General features: G+C 38.4%; 2 protein-coding genes across 2 annotated transcripts; one reads left to right on the top strand and one right to left on the bottom strand.

Moving 5' to 3' along the window:
- Positions 1-441: 441 nt before the first annotated feature.
- LOC129105796 (SPRY domain-containing protein 3-like) lies at positions 442-16,095 on the bottom strand. Its single transcript, XM_054616993.1, has 11 exons — positions 16,007-16,095; positions 13,695-13,841; positions 13,431-13,506; positions 9,739-9,863; positions 9,172-9,304; positions 8,843-9,031; positions 6,475-6,624; positions 4,320-4,377; positions 3,443-3,562; positions 3,224-3,345; positions 442-3,118 (listed from the first exon to the last, which is right to left on the bottom strand). Exons 2-11 carry the CDS (start codon positions 13,820-13,822, stop codon positions 2,984-2,986), a joined length of 1,236 nt encoding a protein of 411 aa, XP_054472968.1. The 5' UTR covers positions 13,823-13,841; positions 16,007-16,095; the 3' UTR covers positions 442-2,983.
- A 1,654-nt stretch (positions 16,096-17,749) lies between these two features.
- Positions 17,750-19,051, top strand: LOC129106321 (insulin-like growth factor-binding protein 5). The gene is made up of 4 exons (XM_054617707.1): positions 17,750-18,059; positions 18,598-18,626; positions 18,714-18,833; positions 18,947-19,051. Exons 1-4 carry the CDS (start codon positions 17,750-17,752, stop codon positions 19,049-19,051), a joined length of 564 nt encoding a protein of 187 aa, XP_054473682.1.
- Positions 19,052-19,904: the final 853 nt, after the last annotated feature.

The raw sequence follows: 19,904 nt of genomic DNA on the forward strand, positions 1-19,904 counted from the left end.
GAATAACATACCCACTTACACACAGAGATCTTTTGCTTTATGTCAATAGTTAGAGGCAGTGCATACTACTGAACTTCAAGTACCACTATTGTATGTCCTTAAATTTGAATAGTTGAATAGAATGTCTGTAACATCAATCCCAAATAACCCCATAAATGATATGCTTCTCTGAACAGCTTCTTAATATTCAATATTTTTTTTAATACTGTTAACTATCGAGTCTGCTGTATGTATATATATATATATTATAATTTAACTCAGAACAACTGTGTGAAGAATATTCATTATAAAACACATTTAGAGGGTTTTTGTATTGGAATACTCGGTTCGCATTTTATAAAACATCTAAGATTATCATATTACCAATTAAAGTCAGCCGACAGCACTGAATGTTATTCATTAAAAATAAACTTGACACAACAGGAAGGTCGCAAGCAGGGTGTAAATATTCTTTATTTTTTTAAAATAATTTTTTGGCATGTTTACCTGATTGATTCAAATGAAAAGAGACAGGGGGCACAGGAGAAAAGTCAACATGAAATAAAAACATAGGATCTACACAAGGGCTGGATTTAGAGAGACTTCCTTCATAATGAACTACACTAAAGATACAGGAGGGCTAAATATTGAAAGTGTGTGGCAGACGGCCAACAGGAGAAGAAGACCATTAGTAGCTCCTGAGAACCAAGATCATTAACATAAAACTGGACGATGATAGAGAAAAACCAAACATGAGTACACCTCTACAGTACAGGCTGATAGGATGATGCGCAGTGTTTCCTCGGCACACAATTAGCAGCAGTTGAGCATCACCAAAACATCAGTCTTTACATTTTTTTGCTGACCAAGGGGCATTTAATGGAAGCAATTATTCCATATTCAATTTCATTTCCAAGCAAGATTTGGAGTCCTGCATGATTCCAATAAAGTGTGTTAGACCTTTTCAGTGACATGCAGAGTTCGTAGACACATGGCACCTTTAGGATGAGGTGTGGAAGCAGGTTTACAGTGTGAATGTGGGTCCACAAACTTGAGAGTCAACAATAACCAATATCCATAAAAAACCTACATGGATTATTTAATAAGGGTCCAGACTGGACCCATTCACTCAGGCACTTTGCTCATTAGGTCAAATGTTTAACATCAGGCTGGTTGTAAAGCCTGAAGAAGTTCTTACATCCAAGAATGTCAGATTTAACATAAAATGGAAACTATATGATACAATACAGTAAATAAATCCTCTAAAAAGGTATAGTTACAATTAACAGCCTATTGTTGTATTTTTATGAATAATTCATAGCAAGTATCAGAGAAATCTGCAGAGAAACCTCTTATTAATGGGAATTAATACCAGAAGCACCTCCTTTATCTCTACAATTTTTGTAAAAGGTAGATACATTTTGGTGTCACAAAAGAGAGACAATAATTTACCGTTTACATTGGAGTCAGGGGGGAAACAATCAAAATATTCTACTTTAACAGTATTCCATGTCATAAACATAGTCATTGTGACCAAAAAAAACCCAAAACATTACAGGATTTTAGCAATGGTGGACTTTAACATACAGCAAAATCACAAAAATAACCATATAAAAGACAAGGTACTTAATTTTGATTTTCAAATGCACCTGAGAGCAGCAAATATCAGTTACAGTATGGCTTCATTTTCAAACTATTGAAATGTTGAACTATTGGAAAATGTACTACTTTACCATGATATGTCCTTAATTATTATTTTCCTGAGTGGCTTTGATACTCAGGCTTTGAATTGCTCTTCACGTTTATTTTCCATTTTGTTCATTTAATCCAAAATACCCTATGATCTACAGAAAATACAGCCAAAAGCACGACTTCAAATGTGTCTTTTTTCCTGTGAAGTTCAATTGTATCAAAAAGGCTCCACTAAGTTTGGGATTACCTTCGTTAACTTAAATATGGAGATGAGTCGTTTTCTTAGGTTTGTTTATGTGTGTATTAGGCAATCTGAAATACGTGCTTGGAGAATATGTTTATTGTATATGTATATTGTTTATTCATATAAACTATATACACCAAAATCTATACTGAAAAAACACAATCAAAGCGATATCAAGAGACAAAGAAGTCTATTTTAGGGTTCTTCCTATGACATGATTTTGGTGATTTTCGCATTTTTTAAAACACAAATGTTTCTCCAAATAGCTTTGGAGTGACTATGACCTGCATGTTTTTCATGACAGTACATGTCTACAATTCAGTCAAAATCATACCTAAATAAAAAAGACAACAGCTAGTCAAAAAAATAAAAAGAATAATTTGGAAGCCTACTTTTTACACATCTTACTCCTTTAGATTTAACCTCAACAAGCTGTTCTTACACGTAATTATCACATAATTCCTAAAGCATGTGGCTTGCAGAAACAAAGCACTTATACATGTAGAGAGCGACACTCGTAAAGCAGTTAGTTTCACTGACATTGCTTCACTGAGTAAACTCACCACTACCACTCTCACCACTGAGTGTCAGTAGCACACCAGATAGGAAGACAGAGAGCAGACCTCCAGCTGCAGACAGCAGCAGGCTGTGCGAGTGATGCTACATATCCACTGCTGATAAAAGGGTCTGTGTGTTTGCTTTGGCCTGCTCTGATTGGATTTTTACATTCATTTATCTGCTGAGACCCTTTTTTTGGTATTTTATGTTATACTTTACTCTTTGTGAATAAATTATCAAAAATAGTGTGTCACCAACACAGACCTCTGGATTAAGGCTTTCCTGTAAAACCATTTCATTATAAAGCACTTCTTTGAGGCACTCATGTTATATAATAACATGCATTAATTTGATCATTCTTACAGCATGGGCCTCAGTCACCTTCTCCACTGGAGTGACTTTTCAAGTAACACCTTGGAGCCTGTTGATGTGGAGGTATTATTTATAATCTGATCTCCGAAGATGTAGCAGAGCTCAATCATTCCTCCGTGCTCTGATGTCTCCTCTCTGCTAGCCACTCAGCGGGTGCAGGTCCACTCTGACCTTCTCCCCACTGCTCATCATGCCAATCGTGGGGTACAAGCCTCCTACAGGTAAGGCCACTTCCCTCCGGCCCACAACCTTTCCATTTCTGGTGAAGAACACCTGCTCAAACACAAAAGGGGACAGCAAGAAGATCGTATATTCAGGAAGGAAGGAAGGAAGGAAGACTCGCTGGCTTTATATTCCAAGAATTTGACAGCATCTCACCGTGACCTTCCTCCCTTCCAAATCTTCTCCCTCATCCTCCTCATCTTCATTGCTTGCATACAAGTCATTTTGAACCGCACTGGGTTTGGGAATCACGTCAAGGTCCCAGTCTTCAACGTCATCTGAAAGAACCCAGACACACAAGTAGAAAGAAAGACTGTTAGAGGTTGTTCATGATGGGGCACAGTGCTTTTGAAACAATCTAAAAAAGGTGATCACCTCCACCATCAAGGCTGTAGTCACGTGGAAACATGATCCCGCAGCCCATGATGTCTCCTTCAAAGCAGCGCGGCCCAAACGCGTCCCCGACCCCGCTGCCCTGGAACAACTTTCCATCATCTAAACAGGAACAATAGTGCCGTTGATCAGTGCTGTGTGTCACATGCATGAGAGAGTGTGATACAATTAACACACACAAGACATTGTCTGCCATTGCTAACATTTATATAAATAGTTTTGTTTGGAAGAGCAGTTTAAAGTAAAATCCATCCATTCATTTTCTGAACCACTGGCTCAGCCAACACACAAGATGTTATAGACAGACATTCCCACTATTCCCACTCACTCCTACAGGCAATTTATAGTTTCCAGTCCACCTGACCTGCATTATTTAGACTGTGGGAGGAAACCAGGGCAACCATAGGAAACCCACACAGACACAGGGAAGAACATGGATAAAAGCGTCTGCTAAATGACTGTAATGTAATGTAATATGCATCAAATATCAAGTTGGAGCAATCATACTTGAAAGTTTATAGGGAACTATTTTCAGCAATGCATTGCTTTTGGCTGTTTCCAGTTATTTCAATAATAACCTCTTGAATGTTTACATTTTTAATAAAATGGCTACCAGTGATAATAAAATACAAACAAAGCAGTACTTTCTACCATGGCCAGAAACATGGGCGACAATAAGGGTGTCATTGCCAATGTGATTGCATGCAGCACAATAAATGTCGACCCAACAAAATCCAAGATATTATATGAGACAGCCACACTGTCTATGATGACAGAGGTGGTGTATTATGGATTTCATTTGAACGCAGAGAAAACACAGACAGATCATCGTGCACCTTCATGATCAGCCAACACTCACCTGCATGATAGGCTATAGACCCTCTGCTCCAACCTGGATGTCTGTTTTTGGGGTAGTCCTGTGAGACAGAAGCGAAAGTGACATCTTGTGATTTAATAACACTTCAACTAGTCCCAACAAAGCCTCCATCCATTTTATGAGCAGCTGAATCAGTGACGCTGGTATGGTTTTCACTTTGTGAGTCTGTGTGTGTGTCATCATGGCAAAATGTGGTGCTGGAGACGCCTAGTGTAGCAGGAAGTACAACAGAAGAGGTTTTGAGTACTTTGCCATGTGTTTGAATACCTGTGGACAGATTTTGTCACCGTGATAGTGATTTCCGATTTGGCGTAGTGGCTGGTGTGATTCCACATATGTGCCACATGTGTGCCACTGGCATCAAGAAATGTCAGTGTTTAGACTGACAGGTGAAAAGTTTAGGACTCCAAGCTGATTTGTAACTGGAATTTGAATTTTACAGTGCAACTCCATACCAAATGTTCTCAGGGTTTCTGGATGATCAGGAGGATTAGTTGAGTAGTCTGCTCCCTGTACTTGTTTATTCACACATTTTGTATCTAGCTTTGGGCATCCTAAAGTGTTATATCTACAAATATGGTTTGATGGACAAACGGCAAAATGAACATTTTCTTTCACCAAGCAATGCGATTCTGATGAGCTAAATCACCTCTAGACTACAACCGCTTCCTACGAAGGGAGGAATTCTTCATTTGGACTTGCTGTAATAAAAGAGATCAACTTTACAGTGAAGGTTAAATTTTAAGTAAAAATCATATAAGCCCCTGTAAGCGGAGGACCGATGCGATGATGGGCACAGGAAAACCACAGAATTTAAGAGATAAGTTGTGTAAAAAACAAAGATTATGAGACTTTCCCCTGAAGCAACAAAAGAGAAAAGGAATGCACCATAAACAATTGATTCTTCATACGATATAAGCAACCACTGAGCAACTACAAACTGTAAAGCACGTGTTATCCTGAGACAGAGAGAGTCACCTTTGTTTTGATATCTGTAGCGAGAGGTAACGCTTCCCATCGGCAGTCGTGCGTCTTGCAGGAGATGACAGGGGAAGATACAAAACCTCAGGAATGACCGTTTGATGGATTTATAATGCTCCACCAGAACCGCAGACACATCGAGAAAAACAATTCCAGGAAGATGATCAGCGAAATGACAGAGCTCTATTCTCCAAGCAATCTGACCCCAGGGGCGCAACGTGCCCATACACAGTAACTAACAGCAGAGGTGTCAATGGGAGCTTAATGTCGTGGGTGAGTGCAACAGTTATCCACCACCTCCCAGGCTGTTAACACCATCACAGCTGGCGAAACAGCAGTGTGATTAGCGAGACTGATGCTCAATCAATTAGTATCCAATGAGTGAGAATCCCTGCAGAGTGTAGCAGTATCTGAGCCACACTTAATTTCATAGCTGTTGTTTAACTGCCACGATGACTGCACCCCCACAGCCACCACTACGCTGCTTCATTTATATTAAACAGGATGTGCATGAGATCATGAAAGTTTCATGGGAGACCAAAGGCAGCTGAATGAATCTCTGATGGGTAAACATTCAACAAGTCTTCTTTCAGACCCAACCTATTTCCAAAATATGCATCATCGCTCGCTGTCATCATTTGTGGTTTAAAATCACCTAATTAATTAGGATATCAACCTTTAATTGCAAAGCCTGAGGAACTCCTGCATACTTCCAATTCTTTACTAATCACCCCTCCTTGTGCACGTTAAGGAAAGAGGAAGCAAAATAAAGCAGGACCTGAAGGAATGTCACACAAACCAAATCAGATGCATTGGTAACTTATCACATACTTGACTGCAGGGTTCCAGTTGACATGGTAGATTAGCATGTAAATGGAACAACTTGCTTTTTTATGGAAAACCAGATGTGGGGGTAAAATGAGACAATATTTATCCGGTTGTTAGCTTTTCCTCTTTCGGTCATCCATCACTCAGCCTGGAAACAGTGAGAGCAGTGGTGCATATGAGCGAGAGCAATGACGCGGTGTGAGGGGTGCAGGCAGACACGTTTTCTTTACCGACAGATAACTGCAGAGTGTGCGGTAAGTAGCACGGTCTGTCAATGATAATGACGTGATCATTATGGTGATGACTAAAAGAAGGAAGAGGCTCTTACCCTGCGTGCCAGCCCCAGGGCAATGTAACACTTCTCGCCAGCATCTGTGATCTCCAGTTCATAGTAGTGGAAGCGTGTGTTGAGAGGCCGGCGGGCCTGAGCCAAGCCCACGTCCACAATGCTCTTCCCTTTACCCACGTACTCCAGCAGCTGTGGAAACAACACAGACACATTCAGGTACTTGCTTAGCATCTAGCTAGTCGGTGAAAACAGCGGAGCATCCAGCAGGTTGTGAGACGGACTGTTGAAACCAACAGAGCTAGAAGAAGGGTGAATACTGGTTATACATCTATGGGGTAGCCAAAAACAAGAATAAATCCTTATGTTGCTTTATGTGCTGCTGCATGTGTTCTGACTGCATACACAACTTTGTGAGTTGATAACATGTCAGCGTTGTGTATTTAAGTCTTATTAATGAAAATCAATAGTCACAACCTTGCTCAGTTTTATACACTCAGACGTTTTAGTTATACAGTCTTGTTCAGAAACATTTGGTGGCTCATGTTAACTCACTTTGAGGTTCTCTTTACACTATCCAGAGCATCAATAAAGCAGAAAACAACTATTTGCAATGTAAAGATTTTGACAAGTAATGTCTATCTTAGCAGAGAATGAAGTCTCTCTCCCTCTGTGTGTGTTGTAACACAAGCTTCTCTGAGCTTTCTTTAAAAAAAACAGGCCAGCCATTTGTTCCTTTTAGTGCATGTTAGTTCATGTAATCGCGCCCCACTGGCTATGATAATACTGCTGTTTAAGCTTTAAGCAGCACATCTGGCCCATATCAGATTCTGCCTCTGCTTCCCTCTCAGGTTGGAGTTGAAAAATATGAAAGAGAATGTTTCATCAAACATTATCCTATTAGGGATGTTAGATGATGAGATGAAATGCAATCATGCTATTCTTTCTTTTCTGGAAAAATGGGACAGGATTTGATTCGTCATCTCTGCACCGAACTGGGCTCAACATGCCGTTACTTACATGGATAACAAATGTAACTTCACTCTTCCTTCATTAACGAACAGCAGGTTGCAATAGCGTTGAGCTCATTAAACCCAACCACTGTCACTTCAGCACTAACAATAATAATATAATAATAATAATAATAATATCTGCTTAAATCTTAAATCATAACCCGCCTTAAAATAAATAAAATATATTTCAAGTCTCATCTATTAGCATTTACAGGCCGATTCATTTCCAGAGAACTCTGCCACGTCTCTTCCCTTTATGGCAGTATGAAAATACAACCTCAAGAAGTAAAAAGCCGATCCGGTGCCCTAAATTCATACAGGACATTTGTAGAAATAAAGCATAAATAAATGTGCGGGTGGCAAACAGGTACTGCCTAAGGGCTATTGAGCTATGTTCCCCTCCCATCCTTTCTCTATTCAGGTGTTATGCGTATCAACGCCTGAGTCAGACACAAACACTGTGTCACAGGGAGGGGTGGAGTCCCAAACAAAGAGAAAGAGAGAGAGGAGGACAAGTAGTACTCAGGAGAAATATTGGTCTGTTTTCTATCAGGATTTTAGCATAAGCTCATATCAAGGTCTGCATTTCTGTATCGACCCTCTGGGATTTGGGTTAGGACTTGCCATCTAAACGTTGCACGTTGCCTTGTTGATCTTAAATATGTTTTTTTCCAATTTGGATTTGACACAGATTCACCAGTTTCATATAGCGTCACTAATACTATGTTTGTGGAGAAATTTCTTATTTGACTTTATAATCAGTTCCTGTTGCATTTAATCACTTCCAAAAATACGTATTATATTTTATTATCATAAAATACATATTTTTTGTCTACCTTGTAGCGCTTTTTATCAATTGTCATGGAAATGATGGTATTCAAGAGTTATGAATACCAAGAGCTGTAAACAGACTTTTATGTGTAAAATCTGTGTAGTTCTTCTTACAAGTTTGGGATACTTAAATTATATGCCTATGTCATGTTAAACATTCAAATGAATTTGATTCTAAACATGTTTTGTTTCAGACCAGGAATAAATAGGAACTAATGGGTAAAACTGAATGAAATACAGGAGTGATGGAGTGACTCAAGGAGTCGAGCTAACAACATCAGTAAGCAGACAACCTTAATAAAAGCTTTCCGATGTATGAGTGATAATCTTGTGTACACAGATTCTTCCTCTGCGTCATCCTCCCACTGATACAAGTGAATCATTACACATTATGAACCTTTAAAAAATGTTATGTTATATTTATGTTACTGATTGGCAGACCTGCTCACATTAGAATTTGTAAAAAAAAAAAAGGATGAACAACTTTTAGTGTATATATATATATATATATATATATATTTTTTTTTTTTTTCTTCTATTGTCTATCTCTCAGCAACAGGACTTACCGTGCCAGTCACCTTGATGTCATGGAGACGGCACCAGTCCTCCTCATGACTGTCCACAATCATCTGTCCATCATCCTCCTCCATCCCCCATTCAGCGTTCAGGTCCAGCAGCACTTCTTCTCCCAAAGAGTGCATTCCCACTGCAGGGAAGAGAGCATCAGGCGATGCTGGGATGTCCACACTGCCAACCTAGGCACACAATCAGATACGGTATGGTTTAGGGAAAGCTATCTGGGAACTCTGAGTACATTCATATATATATATAATTGTTGTATGGTTGAGCAAATTTTGTCTCAGGAAAAGAAATATGATGGTAACAGAGCACATACTTCTTTGCCATTCTTGGTAAAAAACACCGTTAGCTGTCCATCATCAGAGTCCAGAGAAACTCCACAGCCGATTCTGTCACCTCTGCAGCATTTTGGACCAAACTGCTGTCCTACAGTGTTTCCATTATACAGCCTGTGGAGAAACAAGCAGGAGAGGTTGAATAGCTAATCGTTTAGGCTCATAATTTTCAGCTTGTGCTGATGTTCACAGAAAAACACTAGAAGACAAATAGAAAATGTTTCCTGTCACTGAAAATAAGGGAAATATGGCACATAATCAACAGTTAATTTGTGTCATCTCCCTCTATGTAAGTCTCTCTAAAAAGAAGGGATCTCTTACCAACCAGGAAGTATGGACAGGTAGAATGATAACAGCAAGCAAAACCTGTTTCAACGTTCATATGGCTATTATTTTAAGACAGAAAGCTGTGAGAAAGCTGTGAGCTTGTGTAGGTGTAACATTTCGCTCTGTCAATCAGAAGTACATTATTCTGCTGGATCTCCATTTATCATTAACAACATTTTCAGTCTACAGTATATGTAAAGAAAATCATCATTGTCACATACTTGCCATCATCCGCATGAAAAGCCACAGAGTGTGGGAGCCAGCCGGGCTGATGGTCCAGCTTGTAGAGCTGAGGTACCAAACCAACAGAAATCATTCCCCTCACTCCTGTATCGATGATGGTCACCTGCAAACACCACAGGTTGAATAACCACGAAGAAACAAGAGGGAATCACTGCAGTTCAAAAGCTCCCTTTTAGGGACTCCAAAAACATTAACGGATTATCTTTGTCTTAAAACAGTAATCTCCCTGAAACCAACTTCATTTTAATCAAAAGGGTGTCATTAAATTCTGTGAACAACCTGTGATTTAGAGAAGTGAACATCAGAACCAAGGTTCTTCTAAATAATGTGTGGAGTCATTTCATTCTTGCTCCAACACATCTTTGGATCTCAACCTTGAATTCAAAAGCTGCTGCTTTATCATCAAGAGCAGCTATTCATGGGCTACTCATTACACATCATGTGTGGGAGGCTTTTTATATTGTTCATCAGCAGAACAAACTTTGTTGAGGCGGAGGAATACAAAGTGAATGAAAGGGGAGAGCGAGGCTGAAGGATATAGATGTCTTTTTTTTCAATAAGGACTTATTGTATTTTCTTTTGGTGGTTGTTGTCATACATGCGTGAGTCACCCACTGAGATAAATCAAAGAACATGTACAGTACCTGTATATTAGGTTCACAAATAAACAGGTTATGCGAGCAAAGTAATCCTGTCTGTACAGCTAACACTACTTTATATTTCAGAAACAAGACTAAGAATGCTAGAATGCAACTAGCAGATGATTAGCAGGTATTATGTTTGTTCGCCATCTTAGTTTAGCATGTTAGCATCCTAATATTTGCTTATTAGCACTAAACCCAAAGCACAACTTAGGCTGATGGGAATGTCATTAGTTTTGCATGTATTTAGTCATAAATGTAAGTACTGGACAAATATATATTTGGTGCTGGTGCTGCTACCGGTGTCATGGAATCCCCAAAATCAGATGGACTCATTCTCTGCAGACTGTAAATGTCTATATAAAATGTCAGGGCAATCAATCCTATAGTTCCTAGTTATACTGATTTGATGGTAGGAATATCATACAAGCTGACATAAACGTTTCAAAATACCGACTTGAGTGATGCAGTTTTAACTTGCCAGAAAAGCTTTCTGTGTCTGCTCCTTCAGGCATTTTACATGCCACTTCATTTTGCTTTTGGGTTGGCACTACTTCTCATTTCACTTCATAAAACTTCCAAAATCAACGTGAAACTATACAGCATCTCTTTGTACTGAGCTGCATGTTGGTTCAAAGTGAAAACCCTGAGGTAAAGAGCTGGCCTTTACCATTGTTATCATAACTGAATACTGACCATATGACATCATCCCTAGGGAGCCGTACATGGAAGCAATGCAATCGGAGTACTGCTGGCAAATCCAGGACAAGAGACGGGGGAAACTTTTAAGTTCTTTCCCATGACCTCAACGCTGGCCTCCTGAGAGTGAGAAGTAATGCGTACCCTTTTTCTTTTTTCTGTGTCAGTGTAAAACATGCAGATAAACCCTATAATCTACAATCAGCATCCACTTTACTAACATTTATAGCTAGCACATAGCACATATGCTTATTTACACAAATAGTATCCTCCCTCCTCCTACGTGTCTCCCACAAAGTGAGTCACAGGGACGGATAACACGCAAGTATAAAGGTTGAGAGGTTTAGTTACTGTTTCAATACACGTGAGGCCGGAGCAGGATGTGTGCGTTTTGGGCAAGTTTGAACACGGTTAATTCTGAGGAACAGTCATTGTCATGGGATGTTTGTGCACTACAGTGTCTAGACTACCAAGGACTGTGAAATAAACAAACCAGAACATAATATGTAAAGAGCTTCAACTTATTTGGCTTTGTGAAACCAGTTTGCCCGGGCTGAGATAAGAAAGCCCCTGTATCACGTCAAAAGCACTTCTGAAACTTTAATATTCTGTATCTGTATGCAGCAGCTGTACATGCAGTGTTACAGTATGTAGTACAGCATTGACCCTTAATACCTACTGTTACTGGCTGCTAGCTGGGGCTGTTTACAAATAAATAATCTGACTCACCTTGGGTCAACAGCAAAGTATTGTGCTCATGCAAGTAGCCTGAGGTGCATATTTCACGTTTTGAAACAAGTTAGCTAGAAACACTTTTACACACGTTTTCAAAATGGTTGCTTGCTTGCTGGAGATGTGAATCCTGTTTTTGTCTGTGTCCTTCTGAACTCAGGGACTCGTCGGTTTAAAACGTGAAGAAAATTTCAAGTTCAAAATCTGCCTTTGTTATCATTGTTAACGACGCATGTTCCGTGCTAGGGGGGGAAGGCATGACTGGCATAGCAACAGTAACTAAGAGGGGCTTGACCCATAACACTGTTTGTGTTAAGTGAATCAATGTTAATAGCATGAATTTTCTGCTGAAAAACAGCAGGCAATGTGTGTGAGCCTGGTGAAAACATTTACTGAGCTTCTGGAAGACTCCAGCTCTTTTTATTTGGTTTCTCTTCTGATCTCAAATTATATTTTTGTCCCACTTTAAATCACAAAGGTTTTACAATAAAAGTCCTGTGATCAAACGATACATAGACATATTTTTTTTAACCCCAATTGAACTTGGTAGGTTGACTGAACAGTATGTCAACATCCAAGTTGTTCAAGAGGAGATGTACATCATGCACAGGTGAGTCTATTGTTATGTTCTGTTCTGGGACTTAATTGCTGACACACTGCTTCTGACTTTGGTATAAATGATGTTGGCATATATGACTTGAAGAAACAAAAGCCTCAGTAATCATGCTACTTTCAGTCCCAGCACACAATGAAGAAGAGCATATATTTCCAAGCTGAAAGACCTTTGTGTCTCATAAAAAAGCTATTCCCAGGCAGAGTGTCCTGATTTCTTTTTCAGTATGGCTCAGCACAAGGAACACAAGCAATGAGACATACTGCCAAGTCTCCTGTCATCAACACAGAACAAGGGCTGTGTCCCAAATCAATAATGAATATTAAAAATATAGAAGTTAGCACAATATACAAATCTTAACAGTACACTATTTTGACGGTGAAAAATATAAATGTACTAAAATATGTGGATCACTGTTGATCATTTCAAAAACACTGCAGAATTGTTTTAAAAATAGACTTAATTTTCTTTTTATATTTTGTTGTCTGAAATCTGAGCTGATACCTCAGGTACTGGATAACCAATGAATTGTGGTTATTTCCAGCTCCAATGGGCTCCTTCATTTCCGTGGTGTTCTGCATTATCGACCGATAAGTGCCCATCAATAGCACAAAAAACTATGTATTTGTGTGCATACTAGTAACCTTGATTATATTTAATTTCTTTTTAATTCTAGAGTGAACAGAAAATCTGTTGGACTGATGAAGCTTATTTGTGTATTAAAGAATATTACACTGCCAATTTAAATCAACAATAAAGCTGTTGTACATACAAAAAACAAACTCAGGTTTGAGTTCAGTATGAGTTCATCATTGAATATCACACAAAATAGAGAATTATTGTTGATCAATCAGATTTACATTTAAAATCAAATGACGAGTTAGGCTGTAACATTTTCCTGACATAGTGATATGTTTTTTTAAAAATTGGCTATCTTGTGTCGTATCAATAGTCACGGATTGAAAAGAAAATGATCAACTCTCACTTCAAAGTAGCGATTTCTTCTCGACAATGGCCTTGCTGCAACAAAACAGCCAACTTCATCTGAATTCCCATGATACCTACAAGGAGAGGCAGAAAGGAAAAACTATATATGACTGTAATCATGGCTTCTAACAAATACAAACAAAGTGGGATGCTGATTCGGCAAGCAAAAGAAAAGCTCAAGCATAAAATGAGGGACTTAACCACATAAGGAATCTGTGTCTGCAGTTCAAACACTGTTGGTGCCACTAATCATCACTGCTACCTGAGTATGTCTCCATCTCTCAGCATCCGTTTGAGCCGCTCCCGGTATCGCACTGCTCGCACTTCACGAATTTCTCGAATTCGCCTCCTCCAGTTCAGAAAGCGATAATGAAGGTTTATGTCGTCCATGTCTGAAAATCATTACAATCTGGGACACAGGGAAACAAATCAAACAGATGTATTACGGGACAACTAACATTAAATATTCATCTTAAAATCATTTATGTACATAATTTGTGCCTGATGATTTTTTAAATGAAATATTCAAATTCAGATGTTCCAGTATTTGTTCAGTCAATGGTTATAGCCATAAGAGCTTGTTGGGGAAAAGGGACACCTTCAAAAAACAGCACAGGTCGTCCTTAAAACCACCGCAAACATGTTAGACCACAACATGATTAACACTGTTGCCTGACGACGAGAAGGACCTGGCTTTGATCCTTGGGCCAAACCCTTCCTGCGAACTGTTGATGCGTTTGTGTTTTTCCATTTATGTTTAATCCCACATTCCAGAGACAAGCAAAGGCCTGGACAGTGCCAACAGGCACGAACGTGAGTCCCCTTTTTGTGTTAGCCCTGTGATGGTCAGGTGTCTCCCATGGGTGTCTTCCACTCCATGTGAACTCCAAATGACTCAAGTAAAGACTGGTTCTTATGTTAATGCGTGGGTATAATAGACACCATTACTCACTGATGAATTTCTGTTCTTTTCTCTTCCTGTTATTCTGCAAACCTTAATGCCAACATCTGAAACCCATTTATCACTGTTGTAAGACTGCAAACTATGATCATTTTTATTATTTATCAATCTGCCGTATTTTTCTTCAATTAATCAATCAATTATCTACTCTTTAAAATGTCAGAACTTAATTAATTAATGAATTCCTATCACGAATCAAAACGTAAAAAAAACAATAATGAATGTATTATTATGTTCATGATTATTTTTCTGTCCATCAACTCATCGTGCATTTAACTAGTATGTTGTGTGTGTCATCCACATGTATGACTCTATAACTCTATGACTCTATAACTCTATAACTCTATAACTCTATAACTCTATGGTGTCATCCACATGTATGACTCTATGACTCTATAACTCTATAACTCTATGACTCTATAACTCTATGACTCTATAACTCTATGACTCTATAACTCTATGACTCTATGACTCTATAACTCTATAACTCTATGACTCTATAACTCTATGACTCTATAACTCTATGACTCTATAACTCTATGACTCTATGACTCTATAACTCTATGACTCTATAACTCTATGACTCTATGACTCTATGACTCTATAACTCTATGACTCTATAACTCTATAACTCTATGACTCTATAACTCTATGACTCTATAACTCTATGACTCTATAACTCTATACTCTACTCTATGACTCTATAACTCTATGACTCTATACTCTATGACTCTATAACTCTATGACTCTATAACTCTATAACTCTATGACTCTATAACTCTATGACTCTATAACTCTATGACTCTATAACTCTATGACTCTATAACTCTATGACTCTATAACTCTATAACTCTATGACTCTATAACTCTATGACTCTATAACTCTATAACTCTATGACTCTATAACTCTATAACTCTATGACTCTATAACTCTATAACTCTATATAACTCTATAACTCTATGACTCTATAACTCTATAACTCTATGACTCTATAACTCTATAACTCTATGACTCTATAACTCTATAACTCTATGACTCTATGACTCTATAACTCTATGACTCTATAACTCTATAACTCTATAACTCTATAACTCTATGACTCTATAACTCTATGACTCTATACTCTATAACTCTATAACTCTATGACTCTATAACTCTATAACTCTATGACTCTATCATGACTTCAGGTTGTGTTTTGTTGTTTTGTGTTTTCACCGGCTCAGTGACGTAACTTCAGGGTAAAAGAGTTTCGTTCCCTGACATGTTTTCTGTTCCTGGAAACTATGGCCTTTTTTTCCAAACTGATAATGAAACCAAGTTACCAGCCCAAATACGACTGAATAATACAGTTGAGGATCTAATTGGTGATGTGTTTTGATAAGGTAAAGGAATTATGCGAGCCATTACCTCAGATTTCTTATTTATTGCACTTTAACTACCCTTTCCGAGCCTCCCGTAAACGCATCATCATTTCCCAAACTACAGGCAGCCTCGGTGGCCGGCTCGCTGCTCAGCGTTACAGCATTAAGCTCATAATGTGCTGTAAACATCGTTATATATCAGGTCATACACAAACGTTTCACAGCCTCTTTGTCTCATGTGGGTTCCTTACTGTTTTAAAACTTGTAACGCGTCGTCCTTCGGGTTTTCTTCCAATTTTAAGGAGGTGAAGTCTGTCACTTTATGTCCAACCTGCGCAGCCGGAAGTCCCGCCCACTCAACCCACTCAACCAATCACATCAGAGGATAGTGACTGCGTGTAGTCTTTAACCTGTGCGCTGCTGCTGGGTTATGTAGTCTTTTAACAGGTTTATGTTTTACATGAGGAGTACCGACAATAATAATCTGGGGGGTGAAAAGACTAAGACATTCATACAAAAGTGGGCTAGTAATAAAAACTTTGGGTGAATTCTTCTTTTACCTTTTTGTCTATATTCTACAGTCATATTTAATTAAGTTTTGTTGTGTTGTTTGGAAAGGCAACATTCACAGAGTAGTTGAAATCTAGTCTTAGTCTCATAAAGAGGATATTCCATTGAAGTCTTTTCTCTGCTGTAATAATCTGTCAGAAGCACAGAAATATGTTATTGGGTACATTACAAAAAATCCTTAAGTGATGAAATCGGGGTTTTTCATTTCTTTAAATGTTTCTTCTGTCACTAATGTTTTGATATTGATATAAATCATTATATATATATAGATTAGTATATTTTCTAGAAATGTTATTAAGAAACTGTTACATAAATTTCACAAACATAGAAGAACAGATGGAAACTGCTTTTATGTTAAAAATGATTGGCCTATATTTAACGATATTGTATTTGTATCTGCAATTAAGTTCACAATCTGGGGTTTAATACATTAAGTTAGGAGACATGTTTTGAGATCATGTCTTCTTATTAAATTTGTTTGTGACTCACAGTCAGTGGTATTTGTAGGGTGGGACTTTTTGCTCGTAGCTATTAAAGTCTTAGTCATCCAACCTTGATGGGCACTCCTTCACTGTCGACCATTTTCTCTGAATCTTGAGCCCTGCAGTTACATACTTTGTAAACACGCTCTGGAAACAAAGTGTTTGTTTCTGGTTGCCAATTAAACAAAAGTCCTAACAACGTAAAAAAAAAAAAAAAAAGGATGGAAAGGGAGGAAATAAATACTTTTACTATTGATATTGTGATTGGGTATTGTATTTACAGCACTTATATTATTTTGGAGAACTTTTTAAGGAAAGCTGGTTCATTAATTGTTTTGTGCGTATCAAATTATGCTCAAAGTATTGTGTTGTTGGCTCATGATAATCTCCTTAAACTGCACAGAACTGTTGAAAAACGATGGATTATTAGGCCGTTTACTGTATGAATAACATCTCTTATGTTGAGGTGGAGCTATTTTGCATTATATTTAATAATCTCCTGGTTGGTTTTTATTAAAATCTGCCAAGAAACTATTAATTCCTTGTGAAATGTAAAAACCTATCATAATTTCAAAGTAGTAAAGTATTACACCTACTGTAAGATGACAGTGAATACAGTGACTGATGAGTGATGAAAACAACAAATGGTATGAGCATACGTGTGTGTGTGTCAGAGACAAGGAGAAACGGGGTGTGCTCAGCTGTGTGAGGAGAAGGAAAACATTTTCCATCATGTACCCTCCCATACCTTTCTCCACTGGTTTGGACTCTTTAAAAGCTGCTGCCAGTCGTGTCTGACAGCTTCATTATCACTTATCCTGCCTTGAGGGAATTACTATTCACCTTTTGACACACTGCAGTCAGTCGATCTAAACTAAGATTAAGTCCTCAGTCAAGAGACTGAACTGTTACCATATATTAGTGGACAACTTTCAGTGTGAGATGCTTCTGTATTTAAACATCCTGGTGCTTTTCCTCCTGCAGCTGGCTGTGTCGAGCTCAATGGTGCTGACCACACCGTCCAGAGGATGTCCCACCTGTACATCAAACTCCACACAGCCGGCTGTAGATTTGAATGCCACCGCTCCGGCCGTTGGAGAACCATGTGGGGTCTACACTCTGGGCTGCGCCTACGGTCTACGTTGTGAACCTTCAGAGGATGAGCCGAGGCCCCTCCGTGCCCTTCTGGAAGGAAGGGGAGTCTGCAGAAATGCCAGCAGCGTCAGCCCGACTAAAAATGTCCGGACTGTAGGTAAGATGAAACTCAGGCTTAGGTGAAGTTCATAATTTATTGATTTTCAAAACTCAACATTTCCTGATTCATTTGTCAGTATTTAAGACGCTGACGCCATCACATTTCACATCTAATCAGCAAATGAGCGTGCAATCAATCCGACTATAATTTGATCATGAGTTTGTGATAGTTATGAGGAAATCTGAACAGAGAAGCACACCTGTTTTTACACTGCTCAGTCCCAGACAATCTGTTACTTAAAAACGTTAGATTTACTGAAACATCACAGTCGGCTACATGAAAAATGTTTTTATGGTTCAGTGGTCGCAGTTTAACCATTGATTTTATTTTCAAGTTTGGTTTTATTACATCTATTAGTCCTTTTTTAGTATTATTAGGTCTATTAGTTAAGAATAAGGTATATTACAGTTTTTGACAAGTTAATAAAAAGAATAATTGGAGCTGACCTCAAAATATAAGGTTGTTTGATTGATGAAGGTATTCACACAGTAACAAGTGATTGATGCTAAATGCTTTTGTCTGTGTCTGATCCTAGACCCGGCAACTACTGAGGATCCAGACGAGGTAGTTACATCATATCTAATGACCTTAATAATTCAGAGAAAACTGTGCATGAGTTAAACTCAATCAGATGTTGATCTCTCCCTACAGGCTCCATGTCGTAAACTGCTAACTTCACTCATCAAAGGTCTTGATGCCCATTTAATCAAGTCGCATCATGATATCTACATGCCCAACTGTGACAAGCGTGGTTTCTTCAGAAAGAAGCAGGTGAGTTTGCAAATAAGACAAATTAATGGAAAGCATGTGAACAAGACTTTCCTATAGACGTGTGGTTGTAGTTCCAGCTGCAAAAACAATCTTTGTTTGCTCTGTTTGTTCAGTGTTGGTCGTCTCGAGGTAAGCGTCGTGGCAGGTGCTGGTGTGTGGATCAGAACGGCATGTCAGTCTCCTCAAACACTGAAAGGAGGGGCGGCCTGAGTTGTTAAAATGCATGAAGCCTGGACTGAAGCAGAGGAGGCTGAAGCTTCATTACCAATACGCGATAAAGATGAAGGAACACCAATACAGAGTCAAACGGAGCTCCACACAGTCTCACATTACATGCCAGCAAGAAACAGCTCTCCACCAAAGAAAAGCTGTTTCTAAATCAGGTGTAACTTTGTATATTTGCGCCCTCTACTGAACATATTCAGAGTGCATTGTCTAATCATATCAACTGACATGAGATGATGTAAATGTACACTATATCAAATGCATATTAGGTGACCTTTTCCAGACAGGTGTCACATTGTGGCATTAGATGCAGAAACTGCATCTACAGTTTGAGCTACACATATTCAAGTTGTTCATGTTTATGCTTCAACATTTCAACTCCATTAATATTTCTAGCCATCAACCAAGATCTTTAACAATATCATTTGGATCATTATATCATATTTATACATACATTTTCAGTATTTCTTTTAATTATGATTGTATTACTGTAATTGCTGTACATATATCTCCAGATGTAATCCTATTTATGTTACTTTGAATATGATATTTATACTAATATTGGTCATTTATCAGTGGTTGCCCATTAGAGCAGACACCTGAGGTATTATTTAGAATTACATGGGGTATTATTATTTTATGATTTTCCTTTTTTGGCATTCATGAAGAAATCGTGCCTTTTGATGCTTTGAGGATTTTGTGCATTTAAAGAACCTATTGTTATCTTTTTTTTTCATGAAAAATGTCTTTGCTCACGAGGTAAATCGATCAAGTCTTTAAAACCAACATCACGAATGAAGAAGAGAAAGAAGAAAAAGAAGAAGAGGAAGAAGAAGGCACAGCTAA

This window comes from Anoplopoma fimbria, chromosome 17, assembly GCF_027596085.1.
Source record: "Anoplopoma fimbria isolate UVic2021 breed Golden Eagle Sablefish chromosome 17, Afim_UVic_2022, whole genome shotgun sequence".
Classification (NCBI taxonomy): Eukaryota; Metazoa; Chordata; class Actinopteri; order Perciformes; family Anoplopomatidae; genus Anoplopoma; species Anoplopoma fimbria.